Source organism: Myotis brandtii, unplaced genomic scaffold (assembly GCF_000412655.1).
Source record: "Myotis brandtii unplaced genomic scaffold, ASM41265v1 scaffold17, whole genome shotgun sequence".
Taxonomy (NCBI): domain Eukaryota; kingdom Metazoa; phylum Chordata; class Mammalia; order Chiroptera; family Vespertilionidae; genus Myotis; species Myotis brandtii.
In genome coordinates, this window is record NW_005356259.1 from 4,190,146 (window position 1) to 4,213,486 (window position 23,341).

A 23,341-nucleotide genomic window follows, 5' to 3' on the forward strand; every position below is an offset into this window, starting at 1 on the left:
TAGTGATTGGAAATTTATTGTGAATAAAACAATTTAATTAAAATAATATATGCACAAATTAAAAAAAGGACAATCAATATATGAAAAACCTTATAAGGAAAAATCTTAGTTTTCTAATTCTCACCACCCTCTCCAATTCTGTGACCACAGGCTAACATCTTAAATCTTTCAGCATTTCTAATTATATTCTCAGGTGGCTATTTCTCAGTTTCTCAACTGGAGTCAATATCTATGTGTCCTGCAAAAGGAGTTTCCACTTTTCTGTCTTTAAAATGCCTTCCCCACTCATGCCCATTCCTTTCTTCTTCATTAACTACCGTTTTATCGGTGTGTAAGAACGGGAGGAGATAAGCATGTTATCGTGTTAACACCATTAAATAGAAACGAAACTATCTTTTGTAAATTTAAATCAGTTGCTGAAATTAATATTTTGGTGCACTAGTTAGAATTTGGAATCTTTTTGGGGAAAAATGATCAATAATTTATGAGCTCAAACCTTAAAAGTCCTGTTGTCTCCTATAGCCTTGACTGATACACATATAAAAAATCAACTGATTTCAAGAGTTCAGAAAAATGTCATAAACTGACATTTCATCAACCCCAGGTATTGGGTTAAAACGTTCCATAAAACCACATTTCTTCTTTTCCTCTGTATCTTGCAACTGCCTTTGGAGACGTCACTCCCATCCCTGCACTTGGCCCTCAGTAATTTCTCAGCAGGCCCCATAGAAATGGCTGATAGTTAACAAGCAGGTGTTGCTGACAAGTCATGCTTCTCATTTTTATGGATGCAGTGTATTCTATCTCTGCCATCTCCTGTTTCCTTTTATAGCTTCTGAAATTGTGTTTTGTAAAAAGTCACTTGGCTAACTTCACACCATTTCCCTGTTATAATAGGTAAATGTCAAAAGCCATCAGGTGCAATATCAGCTTTCCATTGTATTCCCCTAAGTCCTCTGGTAGATAACAATTTCTTGCAATATTTTCTTAATGCAAATGAAAACAGATACTAACCCAGGCAAAGATCCCTCCCGAACCAGCTGTCCTTTTCAATATGTTATCCAGATGATTACATGAATATTTATTGGTTCTTCATTTTCTCACAGAAGCCAACGTTCCTCTAGCAGGGTATATCATGTTTTAACTTGAAATAATGCAAATTTTGCATGACTGGATAAAACTCAATATGAATAGTCCCCCAAGCACAGTGTTCAGGAGCTCAAAGATCTTGATCATATATTAACTTTGAAAACAACTTGCAGCATGACCTCCGAATGGCCAAATAAATCATGTCAGAGTTTTCTTACTTGAAAAGTGAGACCATCACTGCATATGATTTTTCTTATCCTTAGCTTTCTTATTTCCAAATATTGCACGTTTTAACTTTATCTGGAATTTTTGCTCATGTGTATTTTCTCACATCCCTTGGACTTTAAAGTAAGTATATGCTTTCATTTTTACTAAGCAGACATATGTCTCCATAATAATTTCACCTGAGATCATCATCATGAGATAATATTTATTACTCTAACATGAGAAGTGGAAAAAAAAGAAGTGTTGAAGAGCCTCAAAATGTATTTTGTTGTTCAGAGTGAAATACCAATTACACTGTAGAGGGAAGAGACCAAAAGTGAAACAGCACTTAACTGAAAAAATAAAATAAGGATGACAAAAAAGCAGCACACAAAAAGGTCCTCAGCATCATTAGTCTTTAGGGGATAAATGCCAATTAAAACCAAAGTGAGATACCACAAGACACCTCTTAGAATGGTTAAAACAAAAATAAACAAACAATAAAAAACAAAACAAAAAGCAGAGCCTGAAAGAAACAATATCCTAAGGATGTGGAGCATTTGGATTCCTCATTTATGGGACTACAGAATGGTATAGCCACCTTGGAAATTGGTATCATAAGAACCAGAAATCCCACTTCTAGGTGTTTAACCAAATGAAATTGAAACCTGTTTTCACATAAAACCTATTTAAAAAGGTTTATAGAAGTTTTATTCATAATCATCAAAATTAGGAAACAACCCAAATATTCTTCAATTAGGGAATGGGTAAAAGAAAACCACCATGGTACATCCACACAGTGGAATACTATTCAGCAATTAAGAGGAACCAAATACTGACACCTGAAAAAACATGGATAAATCTAAAATGCATTATGCTAAATGGAAGAAGCCAGACTAAATTCATAAGGCTACATACTGTATAATTCCATTTCTACAGGAAAAGGCAAAACTATAGAACAGAAAGCAAAGTCGTGCTTGCCAGGACTGGGGGTGAGTGGGGGGGTGGGGAGGGGTTGACTTCATTGTTACACAACTAAAAGTTTATCAAAACTCACAGACTATAGACCCAAAAGAGTAATATTTAGTATATTTAATTAAACCTTAAAAACGGGAGAAAAGTAAAGAAAGTCAGGGGTTAATAAAGAGGAGGTTTTGGATGGAAATACATAGAGGTCATAAAGACCTGATGTCAGATGAGTAGGAGAAAGCAGTGGGAGGGGTGTGAAAGGGTCCGGGAAGGCTTCAGAGAGGAAGGGCTGCCTAGCCTGCACTGAAAAAGATATCAGGACTTTTCCAGGTGGGCAAGTATGGGGAAGGCACCACAGCCACAGGTGAGGCGACTTGCAAAGGCACAGAACTGGAGATTAGCAGTCTGTGTCATGGGTGTGGAGTGCAATGAGCTCAGACAGTGAGACCTGGTAGCTAGGGCCAGATCATGAGAGGCCAGGCCGTGCCAGGGAGCTTGGAATTTTACAGCCAAAGGAGAAGTCTTTAGGGGATAAATAGGCACATGTCAAAAGCCATCACTAATGAATCGGGAAAGCTAAGTGATATTGTTGGTTGTTTTAGAAAGAGGACCATTGTGGCAGGTGAAGGGTGGACTGAAGGATGAGAGGGAGGGAAGAAGGCTGGAGGCAGGGCGCCTAAGGGCGGTTACAATGCTCCAGAGCTCTGCAGCCCCACTGGGGACTGAGTCTGCAACCTGGGCATGTGCCCTGACCAGGAATCAACCATGACCTCTTGGTTCATAGGTCGACGCTCCACCACTGAGCCACACCGACCAGGCACAGGGCCAAACCTTTGAGCTATGTGCTCTTCCTTGCTTATTGGACGATCCTTCTGTCACAATGAATCCATAAATATACATGTTTATGATGAACAGTTTCCGAACAGAAGGTTTGGGGCACTTCACCCTTGAAAGCAGATGGGCTCATCAGGTGCCCAACATCTGGGCATGTTTGTGGAGCAAACCTTTGCCTGGCTTATAAAAATAAGATCTGGAAGAAATCAAACTGGAAAATGAAAATGCCAAGAGCAGCCCCCGCTATTTAGTTAATATTTTTGGCATTGCATATATTGTAGAAATGCCCGGTGAGTATCACCAGAAAACGCTGACCGATTAACCTGGAGAAATGATTCCCACCACATACTGGCAATAGTTTGTTTGGGAAAACAATCCAGCTTCAATTTCAAAATCATTGCTGATCAAATGAACAAATAAAAAGGGTTTGGTGTGGAAGGAAGGACTGGGTAGAGGGACTCCCCGAGTCCTTGGCGAAAGCTGGGACTCAAAAAGAAATGCCATTTACTCCAGTTCAAATGGGAAAAATTATTCTCTAATAGCACTCTTTCAACATCGCTGAAAAATGATGATAAATAACATCACTGGGTTCACTTAACAACATGCTTTTAAAGTGGTTGTGTATATGGAACCAGCTTTTCTTATGTAGCTGATGGTTGGGAAAAAAAAGAAGAAAAAATAAAATTACAGAGAATTGAATCCAACATGAGGCCCTGAATAGATTATAAAGATAATGTGTCTTCTGAAAAGGTGACCTGCAGGCTTGCAATTGGTTTGAGCCCCCTAGGAGTGATGGGCATTTCTCACTGGTGAAGGGTGATTCTGCCTGAAGCCCGGGCCGTCTTCACAGTTGCACTCTCCCGGTACCATCCAGTGAATAACAAGAAGCTGCAGGACACAAGCCCAGAGGGAACAGCCACTGATCATCCACATCCGAGACTTTCAGACAACCGAATAGCTGAAGGTAAGAAGATATCTACACATTCACCTTCTGCGGCTGCCTGGAGAGTCTTTGAACACAATAATAAAAACCCTCTTGAAAAACGATTCCCTAGTGGGAAGAACTCATGATTTATGAGCTCCATTCAAACAATAATAAAAATGGTCCAGGATTCTTAAAAAACGCACTGTGAACACTTAGATTTTTTTTTTATAGGTCGGATTTCTCCTCTTCTTGAGAACAAATACGAATGATGGTGCTTCTCTGTAGGTTTATTTTTACAATTTAACGATCTTTAAATTTGTTAGTGCTGTGAGAATGAAATGTTTCCATGCGTCTTTCCATTTTAATAGAGGCTTCAAAGTTCAGATATCACAGTACGCAGAGTTTGATGCAAAATCTTTTCTTGTTTGCCTGTCTGTTTACTGGTGGGACCTAGTCAGTGAGGTTTAAATTTGGGAACAAAACTAATCATGCTCAGGATTGGAAAGAATGGAATTTAATCAATAGGTCCCATTCATCCTGGTTTTAGTTGGGTAGGATCCTAAAAAGAAAGAATGTGATTCAGAAGTTGTTCACTTGGAACTAAAATGGGCTGCTTTGTGAATGAAGGCTGTGAAAGGAATAAATAATTTGAAGTAATACTTTTTTTTAAGGAGCTTGGGCTGCCATCCAAACCCTCCTGTTTAGGACAATATAATTACTGCTGAGGTGGTGCTCACACAGATGGATGGCGATTCCAGGAACAGTCAGTGCCAGGATGAGGTGAATCAGAGAGCATCCTGAGGACAAGGGCTTTGCAACCCAGATGCGTCCAACGTCCTTCGGATTTCCGGGGCTTCCCAGAGGCACAGAGACGGCCCCTGAGCCCAATTTCTTAGAGAGCCCTCTCACTTAAGACTTCGCCACGCCCTGAGCTGACTATTGAATCACTGAGAACAACTGATGAGAAGTCTGTATTCCGGAACACTGCTCTAGTTCCACCTTAGCATAGTGTGATTTCCCGTGCTGGCAAGGACCAGCTTGCACAATTCCTCCCCTTAAGTCAGTGATTTTCAACTGGTGTGCTGCGGACATTTTTAAAACATGCAATACCTTACTATTTAGTCAGGGGCACGGACCTCTTTTCCCTTAGATTGTCAAATAAAAATATGACAACAGCCAAGACAATGTGAGTGCCTTGTCTTAAACCAGAAATATATAGAACATATAATAGAGTTGCATCTTATTAGTCACTTCATATAATAAGGTTGCGTCTGATTGGTTAATTCTTGGTACCAGAAATCTATATACGAGTATGGGCACCTGATTTTTAAAAATGCTGCTTTTGCCGAAACCGGTTTGGCTCGGTGGATAGAGCGTCGGCCTGCAGACTGAAAGGTCCCGGGTTCGATTCCGGTCAAGGGCATGTACCTTGGTTGCGGGCATATCCCCAGTGGGAGATGTGCAGGAGGCAGCTGGTCGATGTTTCTCTCTCATCGATGTTTCTAACTCTCTATCTCTCTCCCTTCCTCTTTGTAAAAAATCAATAAAATATATTAAAAAAAATAAAAATGCTGCTTTGGAGCAAAAAGGGTAGGTAATTACTATTTTCTTTGGTATATTAATAAAAATTATACCTATTTTTTGTCAGATAGGCAAAAAATGTAATCTATTTTTTTTTAAATATATTTTATTGATTTTTTACAGAGAGGAAGGGAGAGAGATAGAGAGTTAGAAACATCGATGGGAGAGAAACATCGATCAGCTGCCTCCTGCACATCTCCCACGGGGGATGTGCCCGCAACCCAGGTACATGCCCTTGACCGGAATCGAACCTGGGACCCTTCAGTCCGCAGGCCGACGCTCTATCCACTGAGCCAAACCGGTTTCGGCTGTAATCTATTTTTTGATGTGCGGCAGAATTTTAGTAATTAGTTTTATAATTTAATGATCTTTAAATTTGTTAGTGCTGTGAGAATGAGATGTTTCCATGTGTCTTTCCATTTTAATAGAGGCTTCAAAATTCAGGAATCAAAATACTCAGAGTTTGATGCAAAATCTTTTCTTGTTTGCCCGTCTGCTGAAATGAGATGTGCCAGAGCTGAAAATGGTTGAAAATCGCTCCCTGAGCGATCCTCGGTTGTGTTGCCTGTTCTCAGAGATCCGTCTTGCTGCCTTTGAGGGTGTAACGTCTGGGTTTAGGTGCAGGGAAAGTCAGAGCAGCACGTGTTCACACTTTCACTTTCACGAGGACAGTGCCAGGTCACTGTGTGAGGGTCCAATCCAATCCCACCAACACAAATTATGTGACAAATCCTCAAAAAGCATGCTCCCAGGAGCTGTGAGGGGTTCACAGAAATGTCACCATGTCTTGCCCTTAAGAAATTTATTTAGGGGACACGAAACATAGAGATATTAAAAGTAAAATGGCAATAATAGATAGTAATCCTATATAATAAAGAGCTAATATGCAAATGGTCATCATGCCCTCATGCCGTCACGCCGTCACACTCAGACACTCAACACTGGGGAGAGAGGAATGGGGACCAGCCAGGCTGCGGCCCAGGAGAGGGACAAGCCGCCTGCCTCGTGCTCCTGGGTGCCAGCGGCCACACCTGCGGCCCGGGAGAGGGACAAGCCACACACCCTGCAGTCCCAGGCGCCAGCGGCTGCGCCTGCAGCCCAGCCCAGGAGAGGGACAAGCCACATGCCCCGCGGTCCCAGGTGCCCGCGGTTGGAGCTGTGGCCTGGGAGAGGGACAAGCCACCCACCCCGTGGTCCCGGGTGCCTGCAGTTGGCCCGGGTGAAGTCAGCCAGGGTCCTGGGTGCCTGTGGCCAGCCGGAGGAGGGAATCCTGGGTCCTGGATGCAGGGTGAGGCAGAGGTGGTTAGGGGAGATCAGGCCAGCAGAGGAGCAGTTAGGGGCAATTAGGCAGGCAGGCAGAGGTGGTTAGGGGCAATCAGGCAGGCAGGCGAGCAATTAGGAGCCAGCGCTCCTGGATTGCAAGAGGCAGTTGGACATCCCCCGAGGGGTCCTGGATTGGAGAGGGTGTAGGCTGGGCCGAGGGACCCCTACCCTCATGCACGAATTTCATGCACTGGGCCTCAAGTAACAGACATAATAACAGATGGGAAGCCAGGGAGCAGTTGACAATTAAGGGGTTTACAGGCAAGAATTCCATATAAGAATGAATGAAAAGACTTGAGGGAGAACATGGAGGGGTCAGGCAAAGTCTAAGGGATGAAGAGATTTCTGAGCTAAGTGTGAGAGACGTTTGCTGTTTGGGCAGTAGCCTTTTCCTCACAGGGCTGCTGTGAAAATTCAACACAAGGTAAGATTCTTAGCACAGTGCCTGGGAGAAAGCTTAGTAACATTTATTACTAGGTCAGAGGAGACATTCCAAGTGGCAGAAGGCAAAACATGGACACGGGGACAGGAGAGCAAAAGTTGTCTCCGGGGGTAAGTAAGGAACCCAGCTTTGGTCGAAGGGAACTGTGGGGAGCTGTTGGTAAAGAGTGGCTGTGTCTGCATTACCCAGGGTCTTGGATGTAAGAGAGGCCTGTTTGAATTTTGCCCTGTGGATATTTTTATCAGGGTGTTTTGATCAAGGACTCATTACAGGAAGATTGAATGGTACCTAGGAAGGGCTGCCTTCCTTGATGCACATTGGATCATTAGTGACTGCACTTCACTCCCACCCCAGCCCCTGGCTACCTCCTGAAGCAGAAAGTAAGTCACTCTCCTGCATGTGAAAAGATTGGTTTGATTTAAAACATATGTAGGTCAGTACAGACTAGGAACACAATCTGATCTCTCTTGTATATGCTGATTTTCCAAAAGATTATGAAGACATTTGCTTATTTTATGGTTTTATGAGTTCTATTTAGGAGCCAGATATTTGGGGCAAAGCTGGCATTTTATGTAGTGCTGCCCCCCCCCTTTCCTTCTGTTATAAAAACACTCACATTAACGGTATGGTGAGACTCTCATGCCTCCTGAATGAGCTACTACTCTCAGCATAAAGCTCAGAGCAAAAGCACTGTGTCCTTGAAAGAATCCAAAGCAGAGATTCACTTAAGGAGTAAGGGAGTATTATGTGTCACAAGGCTGGTTCAGAATTCTGAAAGGAAACTTGCTTTTGAAAACCCACGAGAAATCAGTGAGACTCACTTCGTAATTCTCATGTTCAACTGCATGGGCGTAACTTAAGTGATTTTCTAGCAATGATTTCTGGAGTTTACAATGACTTCGAAAAGGTCAAGGTCCCAGCATCAGCATCAATTGCACCAATTACCTGTGTTTTTACGGGGATCAATGAATAAACCTCAATAGGGAGGCTTGAAGAAAACCAACTGCCCCAGCCCAAACCAGTAAAATATAAGATGAGGTGCTTATTGGTTGCCCATATTGAGGCTTTACTTTAGGGCAAAACTTTGTAACTATGGGCCATTAAAAGAAATATGCCACTAAGGGTTGGTTACAAGGTGTGGAGACAGCGACTGCATCTTGGGGAGGGCTGGGTGAGGTGTGGGGGTAGAACCCCCTGGGGAAGTTGCCTTTCTGCCTCCTGCAGCCTCATTTTTTTTATTTCTCTGTGTTATAAAAAACACTATGATTTTACAAGTGTGCCAGGAAGTGACAAAAGGAAGAAAACACTGCCTTAAATTGCTTTAAAAGGGAAGCTGGTTTAGTGCCGTTAAGTGCTTGTTTCAGATCATTTGACAGAGTTAGAGAAGAACACAAGAATTGAAAGTGTTAGGAGCCATCTTCCAAACAAGATAAAGAATGAAAGCTTAAAATAATAGCGTAAGCCAATAAAAAATATGACCCAGGCCTCAGACTTACCCAAAGCTTTTTATACCCAGACAAAACTAAACCAATAGCTTATTTTTCATGCTGAATCCTGGCATGAGATATATTAGAGCTGCAAGTGGCCATTCAGACCATTTTCCCTTATATTTTAGGATGGAAGTCACAGGAAGACCAAGTGACTTGCTCAGGGACACCACAGTGAGTGAAGTGGGCTTGTTATCCAATGCACTTCTATTTAGTTTATAGCTCCTGTATTAGGTCGACTATAGAAAAGCTCGCTTTGGTTTTAATTCGTACCTCCCCTAAGTTTAAGTGACTTTTCATTGGCTGAATGGTTGGTGATAGGAGTTTTGGTGAGAAAAAAAATCTTCATCTGCTTCACTCCTTGTTCAGTTTTACTTCATCCTTTCTTAAAAGGTCATAAAAGACCTGCTAACTACACTTTTGAATTTCTAGAATAACTTTGAACCTCCAGAGCCTATGGACATCACCAAGGACTTTGAGAGAGTCATCAGGGCATTTTACCAAAGATGATGAACTCTCTCCTAGAACACTGGATTGCCGTGGGCCCTTCAAAAAGTCAGCAATGACCAAGTCTGTGCTCCAATCTTTGTCAAAGACAGTACACACATGGAAACAAAGATTTGCAGCGCCAGCACGGAGCTGGAAGATTGTCAGAAGCCAGCAGCGTGCTGGCCAGTGATGTGTTTACAATAAAGACACAGAAACGGAGTCAATGCTGTTAGGACAATAGGAATGAAGGAAGGAAGGGTTGACGTGATTGCTCCGCTATTGCTGACTGCTGAGATTGCGGCCTGAATATGTTCTACCTCACAGCGCTTGTTGTGAGCCTGCATCTACGGGTATAAATTCCCTCACAGGCGCCAGTCTCCACTGCGTGTGTCCAAGCTGCCCATGTATGTCTACCCCATACATTTCAACATAACCTTCCTGACAAATTACAGAAAAGCAGGCGACTAAGTGTCACTTTTATGTCATCATTTGTGCCAAAGTGCTTCTTGGGAACATCTGGTGGGGGGTGGGGGAGAGCAGGAAGTACCTGTAAGGATCAGGTTACAACTGTGCAATAAAACCTAAATGTCAGAACTCAGCCTTGAGCTGGGGATACCCAAAGACCAACAACCCCACTGCCATGGCCACAGGGACATTTTTTATAGAGCAGGCATTCGACCCACTGGGATTCAGAAGGCTACCCGAGCCTTCTATCCTGTGTACAGAGACCTTTGTGAGAGTGACAACACTTTCTAAATATGCCAAAGTGTCTAGGTTTTGAGAAGCTTCCAACATGGCTTCCAATATTCTGTTTACCAATAATATGGCAATGGACATCTTTGTTTGAATCTTTTTAAGAATCAAAAAATGCAGTTTCCTGTTACAGTTTACTCTTATCCTAGGCTCTATTCTGCAAACCACTTTGTTTTCCCGTGGGTCCAATTTTAAGGTCTGAAAAAATATTTAATATTTTGGATAATGGGACAAAAACGCTCAGGAAGCTTGCCTATTCTCACTTTAAATCAAGACGGATATTCCTGCACCTGGGGTAGAAATCTTTCTGCTCCCGACAATAATTGGCCTCCTGAGTCACTGGCTTTGGAGGGTAGTGTGCTCTTTAATTACATTAATTGATTAAAGAAAATTTCCTCTTTATTTTCTGGAAAAAGAATATTTTTTTGGGGAAAAAAGTGAGGCTTTGGTAAAGAGCCCTACGAAATGGCAGGCGATAGGAAACCCAAAATCTCACCTCCCAAGTTCTCAATTTGTTAAACATCTGGCATCGCCGGCAGAGCTGGCCCCTGTGCCGAGGAAGCTATGGCAGGTGATTCTCTGTGTGCAGGGCGGGAGGTTTACATTCGGGCTCTTCATCTCACCTCTCTGATATCTTCAATAGCGGTGTTGTGTTTGCAGGAACATTCTCATAGGCACAGCTTTGAGCTTGAATTTTGATGTTTCCCATGACTTTGGTAGTTGATTACCTAGTGAATTCTGGGGAGACTTCCAGCCCTCAGCAAGGGCAGCTTCAGCAGGACTGGCTAGGCTGCCACTGTTCTGTCCCCACGGCTGACCTGGGAGGCAGGGGGGTGGGGGTTGGGGAAGACCGCGCTCCCAGAAGGCCGGCATCTGGGGAGGGGGAGCTGGCTTTCAGGGCTGTTCATCTGCTGCCCAGATTTCGCTGCTCTGGGCTCTCACTTGCTGTGCTATCTAAGACGAGTAAGCTGAAGGGATGGGAAGACAATCCACAGCAGGGATGATGATCAGGAGAGCACAACAACATATTTGGTGCCTCGAATATTCTAGGCACTCTCATGTACCCTCACAGCGACCCCATGGCACAGGTATTAAAGTCATTCTCTGTTTACAACTGAGGAAACTGAGGCCCAAAGAGCTCATGGATCTTCCTCAAGGCCACACAGCTGAGGGATGACGAGCCAGGTTTCACATCCAGGCAGCATGATTGTAGCTCCTGGCTGTTAACCGCACCACTCCCTTGCCTAAAGGTGATGGCGTGCTCACTGAAGGCATAACAGCATTCTGCCTGCCAATGGAAAGGCTTCAGCAGCCGTGAGAAAAATCATGTGTGTTCAGGATCCTTGGGCTCAGGGAAGACGCGGAGAGGAAAATGACACAAACCCTGAGAATGACCGTGACTCCTGAGAACCTGATAGCGTCACCGATGGAGAGGCGGCACAAGGAAGGCCCCTTTCCATTCAGGAGGCACTTAGCACTTCTTTTCAAAATTACAAGTTCAAAAATCATTGCAGAAGTATGAAACAGCATCGGGTCCAAGAACCTTTTAGGTGCATGTGGCTAATTATGTTCTGTAAATGCCACCCGCCATCAGTGTAATCAGTGCTCTTCCCACAGAACATGGGGCAACCTGCCTTTCACACTCCTTACATTGAAAAGAAATAAATATGAGAAAAAAGAAGCCAGGAGGCATCATGAACTCCAGAAAATATTTCCACTCTCCAGGGTGATGTAAAATAATGCCATTTTGAAAATGGTTAGAATTATTCTTTTGAGGTATAATGTCACTTGGTCGGAAGGAAAAATTCACATGTTGATTGTAAGCATTTGTACCTGTTGTTTTCCAAATCTACCTATGTATGAATTTTATTTGCAATAGAAAAAGCATTTGTGGATTCTTTATGAAATAAGTGCATGCGTGTACTCTCTCTCTCTCTCTCTCTCTCTCTCTCTCTCTCTCTCTCTCTCCCTCTCTCTCCCCTATACATTCAGCTACAATACTGTCACACTTCAAATAAAGCTGAGACCCTACGAATATGCTTAACAATTTCATTGCAGCGGTACACTTATTTTTATTCCACCTCTTTACATATCCTTCTTCAATAAGTTATATAAATGACTGGAATAGTTACAAAAGTTCTCTGTAAACATTTCCTCCAAGTATAAATTATTGGAAGACTGTTTATATAATTTATGAAAATCTTTAGTCTTGTGTCCTTTTAATCTCGGTGAAGCCATCCTACTGACAGAATTCTGCTTTTGCTCTACGCATTAAGGTTGAATTTATTTCTTCAGCTTATCACGAAGAAAAAGAGAAATGAAACTGCACTTTCACATGGATGTCATTTAGCTTCTGCACATACTCACCGAGGCTTAATGCTTCTCTAGTTTTCACTCTTGAGTTTGTCAAAGCTGAAGCTAATCAGGGCAATTCTCTCCATTTAGTTCTGGCGGTGTTTTGATAACATTAAGTTTATCATAAAAAGTTCTTATTCCTTCTAATGCTTTGATTTCTTGAGTATTGTTTAACGCTCACACCTCTCTCCCCAACCATGTGCTGGAAACAACCATAATTTATAAGAATTTTAGGCACGACATGACTCAATTATTTTTTCTCTTACTGCTCTCTATTCTGGTGTTTTTATCCACAACATTCTGGGCTAAATGACCTCAGCATTATAAACGCACAAGTGTTCCCATCGCCTCTCTGTCCTGGCTGCTGAGGAACCTCTGGGTAGGACTGCTGAAAGGAAAACCTTCAAGAACGCCTTTGTATCTACAGAGATGATTGACTGGAAGAAAAATATGACCTGTGGTTGTCACCTGTTGTGCAGAATTATGGAACCTTAGATTTGAAGGAGCCCGAGGAGGTGAAGTCTTCCATTTCTCCCGCCCGTGCTGCTACTACCCAAGGGGAAGGCGCCACTACAGGACCTACAGGGTTGTTTTAATGGCTCCCAATGGCTTTGTACTTCCACTCCTTTTTTAAAAATATGTTTTTATTTATTTAAGAGAGAGAGGAGGAAAGAGAGAGGAACATTGATGAGAGAGAACCATCAATCGGCTGCCTCTTGCACACCCCGTACTGGGGATCAAGCCTACAACCCAGGCATGTGCCCTGACTTGGAATCCAATTGCAACCTCGTGGTGCATGGGGTGATACCCAACCAACTGAGCCACACCGGCCAGGGCATGTACTCCCACTGTTGCTCCCTTCCCACAATTTCATTTTCCACAAGCAGCTGGGCTCATCTTTAAAAAACGTAAGTCAGATTTCTGTCCATTGATTAAAACCCTCCAGTGGCCCCAATGATTTAGACCACAATCCAGACTTCTGCCCATGGGCATATGAAGCCTCGCACCCTGGCTCCTACCCAGCGCTCTGGTCTCCTGCCCCCTCCCTGTCCACCCTGCCACAGCCACCGGGCTTCTGTGTGTTTCTTCAATGCTGAGCTCCTTCCCACCTCAGGGCTTCTGCTTAGACTGCTCTCCCTGATCCTCTGCCAACCTGGTTTCATCCTATCGCACAGGCGCACCCCTCCCCTCACACTTCACTCTGTTTTATTTTCTTTCCAGTTCAAAATGTAGGCGCACCCCTCCCCTCACATCAACACTCCCACTTCACTCTGTTTTATTTTCTTTCCAGTTCAAAATGAGGGAGGAGCTTTTATGGGAGTGTTGGATTGTCCTGAGCCAAAGGTCAGCAACATTTGGCTAATCAGTGTGCAGGATGCCTTCTGTGTGCCCACAGCCTGTGCCTTCCCGGCGCCGTGGTATGCCTCCCCCAGTCCTCCCACCTGCTTGTCAGCATCCCCCCCACCAGAACAAAAGACAACAAATCTCTCCTTCAAAGGCAGGCGAAGCAGCCACTTACTTATAGTGGATCCGGACTCAGGCCTGTTCAGGGAGCTGATGATGACGAAGCCGAAGCCTTCGTTCTCTTTCCGGTGAATGACCACGTCGCTGGTCTGCAGGCTGTGGGAAGCGAAGCCTTCCGGGGGAGAGGCGCTGCCACTGGGGGCAGCGTGGTTGCTGTTGGTGTAGGTGGCGTAGTCACTGCGTGGAGAGCTGTGGTGGGTTGATACGGAGCCTGGACTCCTCCCGTTCTCTGGGCAGGGCTCCCCTGCAACAACGTAGAATACAGGCGCTTGGTTATTTAACAAGGTCTCGGTGTACCAGGCACGGTTCTAGATACCAGCATTGTGACCGGGTGAGTGCCTCCTGTGTACCAGGCACGGTTCTAGATACCAGCATTGTGACCAGACTGGTTGACTGGCTTCTATTTCCCCCCAGAATTTCAGAGCCCAAACCCCTCAACTTTCCTAAGTGCTGCTCCCTGTTTGCATTTCCCCTTGTTAAGACTGCAGTCCCCCCGGACAATGTCTAGTTAGAGACAGCGGCTTCTTAGTTGCATAATAATAATTGATCACAGAAGATCATAAAACAAGTGGACAGGCTCCTCAATGGTGCTGTGAACACGAATTACTTAAAGAGCTTGTGAGAACTGTCTTTAGAGTCCACACACGGCAAGTTTTTTCAGTAGATCTAGGGAAGACCGGGCACAGGAGTCTGCATGCAGGTTCAAGGTCAGACTTTGAGAACTGCTGCTGTAGGAGTCTTGGAGGTGGGGTTAACAGCCCAGGGGATATCTTTGTAAAGTGACCTATCATCATTTTACTAAGGAGCCATGGTTTTGTTTAATTTTGTGATATTCTGTTAGCCTAGATGTGTTCACTTCCTGCAGATAGGAAACATCCTTCTTAAAGTAGTTTGCTTACTCTAGGATCTGACAATGTTACCAGGCTAAGGAGCAATGAATTTTGAATCATTAAAGGAAGTGTTGGAGGCCTGGCTCACTTACATTCTGTATTGTTAAAAAATATACTCTATTATCAATCAGATAAACCAAATCACTACTTTCACAAGAAAGCAAGCAAGCATATTCACAGAGAGAAGTGATAGACAGTTGGCAGCCAAGAGAAGCTAGTTTTTAAAATGAAAGTTGGTCTGTCATCTAGAAAGAATTTTGTCATTTTAATTTAATACCTAGGTAATGGTATCTTGATTACAAGAGCTGACGTGGCACCTAGAATACTGTAATTAGAAATAAAGCTGTTTCATCTCCATCTTACAATTTAATTAGTGTACTCACTCAAAAGACGTTATGGAACAGAGGAATATGGAAAAGAGTCACAATTAATGATTTTTTTTTGTGGGGAGGGTTGCTAGATATGGTTTCCTATTTAGAAGTCTGGAAAGTGTCTAGTTAAAAATAATTGGCAAAAGCTCCAATGAAAGCTCTTAACTTTATAAGCTGCAATTCCATTCTGAAATGGAAAAATTAGGGAAAAAGAACAGACTATAAGAAAGGTTCTGTGGAATACTATGCTGCTATAAAAAGGAAGGAATTCTTACCATTTGCAACAGCATGGATGGAACTGGAGAGCATTATGGTAAGGCAAATAAGCCAGTCAGTGAAAGAAAAATACCTCATGATCTCACTCATTTATGGATAATAAAGAACATTATAAACTGATGAACAAAAACAGATGCAGAAGCAGAGAAGCATCAAATAGACTGTTAAACTACAGCGGGAATGCTGGGAGGGTTGGGGGGGGGCAGGTAAGAGATCAACCAAAGGACGTGTATGCATGCATATAAGCATAACCAATGGACACAAGACACTGGGGGCGGGGGAGCAGGGAGGGCATGAGACGGTGGGTAGGGGAGGCCGTGGGAAGGTCAATGGGGGAAAAAAGGAGACATATGTACTACTATTTATAATACTTTAAACAATAAAATAAAAAAAAGAAAGGTTCTGTTACACAGATACTTTAAGGAAAAGAAGCTGCATCCATTCATATACCCAGATTAAAAATGGCCTTATGAAAAAGCATTTACTTCTTGTTTGTAATTACTGAATAAAATCTAGGCTGCTGCTTATTATCATTTGATAAATTTGATTTTGGGGTAAGATTTAATTAATCAGGCTTTAATAGAAGGAAACAAATGGATGCTTTTCATCTGTAAGAAATGTACTGAAGTCATAAAAGAACAAAATGTCAATGTCAAAGCCTTTCGCTCTTTTCTATCAAATTAAAACTGCCTGTAAAATGTACCCTCTCTGCTAGAAAACATCATCCAAAGACACGCAGTTATTGTCTTGGTGAAGCACATGTCCTTTATTCCTTCTGCGCGTTGGAAATAAAGTGATTAGAGATAGTCAGGAAGAAGAAAAACAAACAAATTATGATGCTGCAACATTAAATTGAAAATCTCCCCGAGTTATTGGACCAAATCAGTAACTAAATGTCATAGGCAGTGACAAGAGAGATCTCATTTTCTGGCTGTCATATTTTAGGGGGTTGAGATCTTGGTTGTCAGTAAAGCAGCAACAAAGAAAAATTATCTGCCTTTGCAATAAATGGCTGGGAGTGGCTATGCCTCAGGTTCTAGGGAGAGAAAGGAAATCATGGACTAAGTCAACGTGAGTGGTGAGTGGCCCCTGGGTAATTACATTAACAGGATACTTTTCTATTGCTGTTGGACTTCCCTGTCAACGTCTAGAACCAAGTTCTTCATCTTTAACAACATGAACACATTTAAAGCCAGGGAGTTAAGACTTCCAAAGATTGATTTTGAGGGATAGAGTTGACTCGACATCATTTTTTTCTACTCAGCTGGCTCTATGTCCAAATGAGACTCTTCTCTCCAAAAACCCTTCCTGGTGTAGGGCATGGACATCATTGTTTTAGAATATGATTGATTTTGAGGGATGGAGTTGACTTGACATCATTTTTTCTACTCAGCTGGCTCTACGTCTAAATGAGACTCTTCTCTCCAACAACCTTTCCTGGTGTAGGGCATGGACATCATTGTTTTAGAATATAATGTAGCAAAATGTCAGAGTGACTGAATGTCATGTGCATTTTTTTCAATTCACTAACTTCCTGACTCATCTTCTTGTCTCACACACAAATGAATGTACAGAATTCTGTCACTTAGTATCTACATAAGTCAGATAACCAATTTTTAGGTTAAGCTTCTGTTTTGTCCCAACCAGTTATATTGGAGATCATCATTGGCTGACTGGGAGAGGGTCTCCATTGGGGAAGGCCCTCCAGGTGAGATGTTTTGACTAGAACAGTCAGTTCTTGGCTAGCAGACCCATTTATTCCAGACCCATTTATTCCAGGTCTATAGTTGTTAGAATTAATTGTCAATGTTGTAAAATAGGCAGATTTTACAGAAATCTGGACTTCCAGTTTCTCTTGAAATTCTTGGTAGTGACTACTAGACCTGGGGTATACAGTTTGCAAGTCATCACAGTCCCAACTATTCCCCAATGTCTCTTGCAAATTCCTGAACCCATGAGATGTTTTGACTAGAACAGTCAGTTATTGGCCAGCAGACCCATTTATTCCAGGTCTATAGTTGTTAGAATTAATTGTCAATGTTGTAAAATAGGCAGATTTTACAGAAATCTGGATTTCCAGTTTCTCTTGAAATACTTGGTAGTGATTACTAGAGCTGGGGTATACAGTTTGCAAGTCATCACAGTCCTAACTATTCCCCAATGTCTCTTGCAAATTCCTGAACCCATAGAGTGAGGGGTATGCAGGGCCAGAGGGACTCATTCAACTGGAGGTTTTGTTTCTCTTCTAGATCACACAGTGGGGCCAGACTCCAGGACCCTGTCACCAAACAGACCTTGCCTGCTTCCAGGCTATCTTGGGCCTTTTTTTTAGGACTGTCCCCAGAGGATGACAGCACCCCAGAGGATGACAGCACCGTAGATGCACATGTCTTGTGTTGGAGCATGGCCAAGGCAGTGGGGTTTGTATGTGGACAGGGCGTGGACGTGGGGGTTGGAGTGTCCACATGCATGTGCACCTTCAGGGGCCTGATGGGGCAGGGCAGCCACAGGCTGTGGCCGTGCTGTCAGGAGCCGGCCTACCTGCAAGCACCTGTGTTGGTGCACTCCTGGTTTACACTCACCAAGGCAGACAGCTTATTCAAATGGGTGACATGATGGTAGACAAAGCATAAGAAAATGTATTTTGAATTGACAAAAAGTGCAGTAACTATGACCAGGGAATCCACCAGCTCCCTAAACACTGGCTAAACTTCCCACCCCGCTTTCAGGAAAGCCTTCCTTTTCTCGGCATTAGGACAGGAATTGGACGGTCCCGTAGACGTTGGAGAAGATACTGGTAGCTTTAAGGCGGACTCTAATATGCTTTGATTAAGTCATAAAACGTTCACATCAGTTCTAGATTTACACTTTAGGAAATTCCTCAGAGACACCCTTCTCTCAGACAAATAGTGTGGATTCAAAATAATGTGTCATTAGGGTAAACATCTCAAACTGAGCTACTAAAGATATAAATGTTTATCCTTTCAGTGGAATAATTAAAGGCACTCTTCTACTATCCCTGGGAAAAAAACAACTATGAGATCTGATGGCATAAGTAAGACATCTCTCAAAACCCGTTTAAGGCGCAAGATCTGTGCTAAAATTATCCGGTAAAGAAAACTGGATACATTGCTGCATATTTCCTTCCTGTACTCCACATTTTCTCATTTTTGAGGACCTAGCTTACCATTGCCCAATTGAAAATATTGCCTTTATATGTGCACTCTTTTCTGTATTTTAATTTTAATTGTACGCCTTTTTATATTTCAATATTTGGAGCAGGTTTTTGTGTTATTTTAATTTTTGCCCAGTGTAACTCACCATCTGTATCTTTCATAAGGGATGTGTTTTGTCTTGAGCATCAACTAGGAAGCCGGTGCCCAATGTCTTCTGAGGTGGGCAAGACAGTTGTACAGCTGCAGCAAGCCTACGGCTGAAGGGTATGATCTGTCTGACCTCCCTTCCTCCCAGCTTCTTCTCTATAATGTTGCTCCTTTGTGCAAAGAGTTGGCAACACGGCCCCTTCTTGCTCATCTTCTGTCTCTTCACAGCTGATTGCTTACTTTCCTTCAGCTTTCAATCATCTCGTCATATGCCAGGCTTGTACCTCCCACTGCCTTTGCTTAGGAAAGCGAAATCATAATGATAACAACCCTTGAAAAGGCATCTCCGCTGTCATTTGTAGTTGTCCCTTCTCACTGTTAAAGAAATGCCACTATGAGGCAATGCTGTCTTCCTATGTCTTTAAAAAAAATCTATTTCTAGGCATTTACTTTACTATCAAAGTATCCTTTGCTGAACTTAATCATTTTCAATACTGATGAAGCTTTCAAGGAAGAGTGGGCTGAATTAACTTGGAAACTCTCCTGGTGAGAATGAGCAGTCTGCAGCAGAACATCAAAAATTAAATGCACTTGAAATGCACTTTAAAGCCTAAATGAGTAAAATTGGTAAGAACTGCAGCAAAGAGCATCTTTACGGAAGTCACATGACCCACAAATTGCAAGAATACGTTTTTGCAGCGTTTGGCATACACTCCAATAGCTTGGGTTGATTAGAGCAAAATTTAATTTGCAATAATCAGCTGGTGGCAAGAGGAGCATGAAATTATGTTGGTGCACTGGTTTGGCACTTTGCAATGTATTTCCTTGTAAACCAGGTATCTTTTTAATTTATCTTCGGGCTACAGAACATATAGCACAGCAAACTTTTTATTGAAAATCACTCTGTGGGGAGAGAGACAGTTAAATATTAATCAAGAAAACACTGTCTTCCTTCTGGCATCTTGCCCAAGAATGAGGATAATTCAAGGTGTTTTACTTCTTTGGGTCAAGTGGTATGGCAGGAATTTCTGCAGATGAATGACACTTCTTAGCAAAGTCTCTGTGTGAGATATATAGCAGTCTCTACTGGTGAGGGCTGACAGTTCTTCTGACTTGCCCTTTTAAATGATTACCCTTGCTCCAAGTCTAGTTTCTAGAAGACGCGAATAGAAAAGGATTTTTTGTTTGACTAATAAACTTTAGCCTCTTGAATCATGCACAGCCTGTGACTAGCCAGCGGCCCTTTTTAAATTCAAATATGGTATAATAATAACACCTATGAAAGACGCCTTCTCCTTATGTTTGGAATGACATTTGCTAAAGGTTGGTTTAACGTCTTTGCATTCACCGGGGATGGAGATGGTGAGAGAGTGAAAAGGGGACTGAAAGTGGTATAAAAAATAAGTCCTAGCCAGGGAGTGAGTCTGCATCATCGCTGACTCCGTGGACTACTGGGCAGGCTGCTGTGCCTCTGGTCTCTGTCTTCTCATCTGTCACCTGAGGGAGCTGCTGTTGCTAAGGGCCCTCCTAAGTCTAGCATTCATCATTCTGTACAAGGAACAGTCAGGGGGCCGAGCAGAAAGCCAGCAGGTCACGGAGGCCGGGGGTGACAAGATAATATTGGTGCTGCTGTTCCTGTGATCTCTGGGGCCAAGCACAGGTGGTGTGGGACTATATTCCCAATGCTATTGCATGCTCAGGTTACAAGAAATAGCGTGATACTTGTAACAGACATATTCCTTAAAATATATATATCTTTTGTGGAGCTGAGATGGTGAAGAGAGAAATGGAATCACATTATGGCTCCGAGGACTGACTTTTGAAAATATCTTTGGTGGATTCTTTTCTGAAGTTGGGAAAATGGAGGTAAAGGGAATAATTACTTCTAATTTATCTGTTTCATAAGTTTGGAGTTATATGAATTGTGTTTGCTCAAAGTGACATACAGCTATATTTATGTAAATCAGGGTAATAATTTTACTGTTACTTTTTATCAGGCTCTACAATGGAAGCTAATTTTCCATCCTTGTTGCCTTATTATGTTATCAAAATGCTGTGGTTTTTGGTTTGTAAACACAATGAGGAACATTTTCAAAAGCCCTATTTTTCACTACTATAATGTTCTTATAACTAGCTTTATCAAAGAGCAAAGAGCATACACATCTTAAATTAGCTCCAGGCTTTGCTAGGAAATTTTAATGACTGCATTGAAAATGTAGGCCTCAAAGACTGCTTGGAATGGTACCAGTGGGGTGAAAATCTGCACTTTCAAAATCAGTTACATTTAGAATATCTAGGTTGTTTTTTCCTCTCATATAATATAGAAACGGATTTAAAATTTTGTTTCAAACATCTTTAGCATGTCTCACAAAAACATCGCACCACCTCACCTCCAACTCTTGCTGCTGCCTTGAGTTACATACCTCCACATAGCACCTTTCTTCTCACAGTGAGGTTGACCTGCCCGTTCCGGGCCGCGTGGTGCATAAGGTCGATGACATAGCGGTGGGTCTTGCCAGCCACTGGAATCCCATCGACATAGACGAGCTCATCTCCAGGGTGTAGGCGGCCATCTCTGTCGGCTGAGCCCATGGCAATGACGGCTCCAATCAAAATCTAAAGAAGCAGTGAGAAGAATAGGGCACGTATGTTTCAAACTTTTTATATACATATACGTATATAAAAACTTGGTGGGAGATTTTATTTCCACATTTTATCCCTTGCTCTAAACCTGATCATGTACTTGAAAAATGAGAGGCTTAAGGGGCGCCCTTCCAACTCTTCCAGGTTGCTACCTCTTTCTAGAGAAATAAAAAAAAATATACATGAAAAAAACTCTGATAAAGGTGATAAAGGTTCAAAGTATGTTTTGTTTGTTTGTTTGACTTTGAAAAGCGGAAGGTAAATAAAATGAAGCAAAACTCATAGTTGGCTTTTCCTAGCTAGGTGACTTACTTAAAAAAAATCTCAGTCAAATCTTCTCCAGATTTCCTTCCTTTAATGCTTCCTTCAAGCACTGTCCTTGGCACAAAGGACGTTCTAGTCCTGCCTGTCCCCTAAAAAGCTCTGCTGCTTAGGTGGTTATCATGCCAGGAAACGAGGAGGTACATCTGGGGAATGTGCATTTTAGTGTAATTTCCTGAACCAGGGAAGGCGATAAAAGGCATAAAGTGAGGGTTCCCACTTCCCATTAGAAGCACTCAACTTAGTGCCCATTCGTAAGGCTTTTATCTTTCGCAGAGGAAAGATAATAGTACTTAGAATTTTAATTTTTCTGTTTAACCTATAAACAATTTTTCTAACTCATGAACAAAAGACACCCTTTTTCTTTTGCCAAGTGGCTTAGGCACACAGCATCTAAAGGCAGTAGTTACCATTAGCCTGATAATGTTACAGAGCCTATATTCTAGGTTTCATTTTAAATCTTTATTAAATGGCCCCTTGCTCACAGATTGATTTCTTTCAAGTGCAAGAATTTCTTTCAAATCCCAGATCTGTGGATTCCAGCTAATTGGCAAAGTTGCTGCATTGTGACCTGCAGGCTTCATGGCCTCAGGCTGGCAGCACATTCATTCCTTCTGCTTGGACCCACTGCTCAGTGTGGCCTGTCAACATGGCAACCAGACCTTGATGCCCAGGATTCTCAGGTATATGCAAAATTATAGTCTGAAGACTTTTCTTTTTCCTTCGGTCCACAGAGGAATGAAAATTCCCCATCACTGTCACTCCTTTTCATGTATTCCTGGAGGGTGAAGTGAGGAGTAGATTTACTTCTATGTTGAATAGTAGTGCTCCGAGGAGTGGTTCATTATTGATCTCACAGGAAAGGCCTCACCTGCTGACCTTAGGTTGGCTGTGCAGGGTGGTTTTGTGTCCGCTTGCATCTGACATTCTCCATTTTCCCTTGTTGTCATGCCAACCTGAATTGATGAGTTTCTTTTTGAAGGTGTTCCAATCTATTCTTCAAAAGTCTCAACCCACTAAGGAGCTTTTCAAAGATTTGCTAAGTGCTCTGTGCAAAACCAGTTAAAATGAATGTTTATGTTTCTCCACTGCCGCGTGAAAAGCTGCACTTACCTGGGTTACCCAAAGAAAATGCTTCACCTCCAGATTTCCTGTATGCTACATGGGAGGGTTTATAGGTGGTTATAGAAAATACATGGCCTGTGAACTTCCCGGCTGGGTAATTACCAACTTGAAGCTATAGTTTTGATTCTAACTGATCAAAGCGAATCAGGAAACAGGTTACAACTGAGGGAGCCACAGCTGCAACTGGGCCCTCTACAAAGGTTGTAAAAATAAATTTCACATTGGAAAATTCCTATTTGCTGCTAAAGGAAAACAGCAAAGATATATAGATACCCTTGAAGTTATCTTCTGTGCTCTTTGTTTCACATCATCTTTTACCAGGAAAATCCCAGTCAAGCTGCTTTTCTGCGGTATTGCAATGGTATGAGGTACTCCCCTCTCTAATTAATTCATTAATCCAGCAAATCTTCATTGAGC

General features: G+C 42.5%; 1 protein-coding gene across 1 annotated transcript in view; it reads right to left on the reverse strand.

Moving 5' to 3' along the window:
- MAGI2 (membrane associated guanylate kinase, WW and PDZ domain containing 2) overlaps nucleotides 1-23,341 on the reverse strand; it is an 835,146-nt gene that overhangs the window by 118,955 nt on the left and 692,850 nt on the right. The window contains exons 16-17 of the mRNA XM_014537030.1: nucleotides 21,259-21,451; nucleotides 13,971-14,219 (exon numbers count right to left, since the gene is read on the reverse strand). Coding sequence (XP_014392516.1) covers nucleotides 13,971-14,219; nucleotides 21,259-21,451 — 442 coding nt within the window. The remainder of the gene's footprint in view (nucleotides 1-13,970; nucleotides 14,220-21,258; nucleotides 21,452-23,341) is intronic.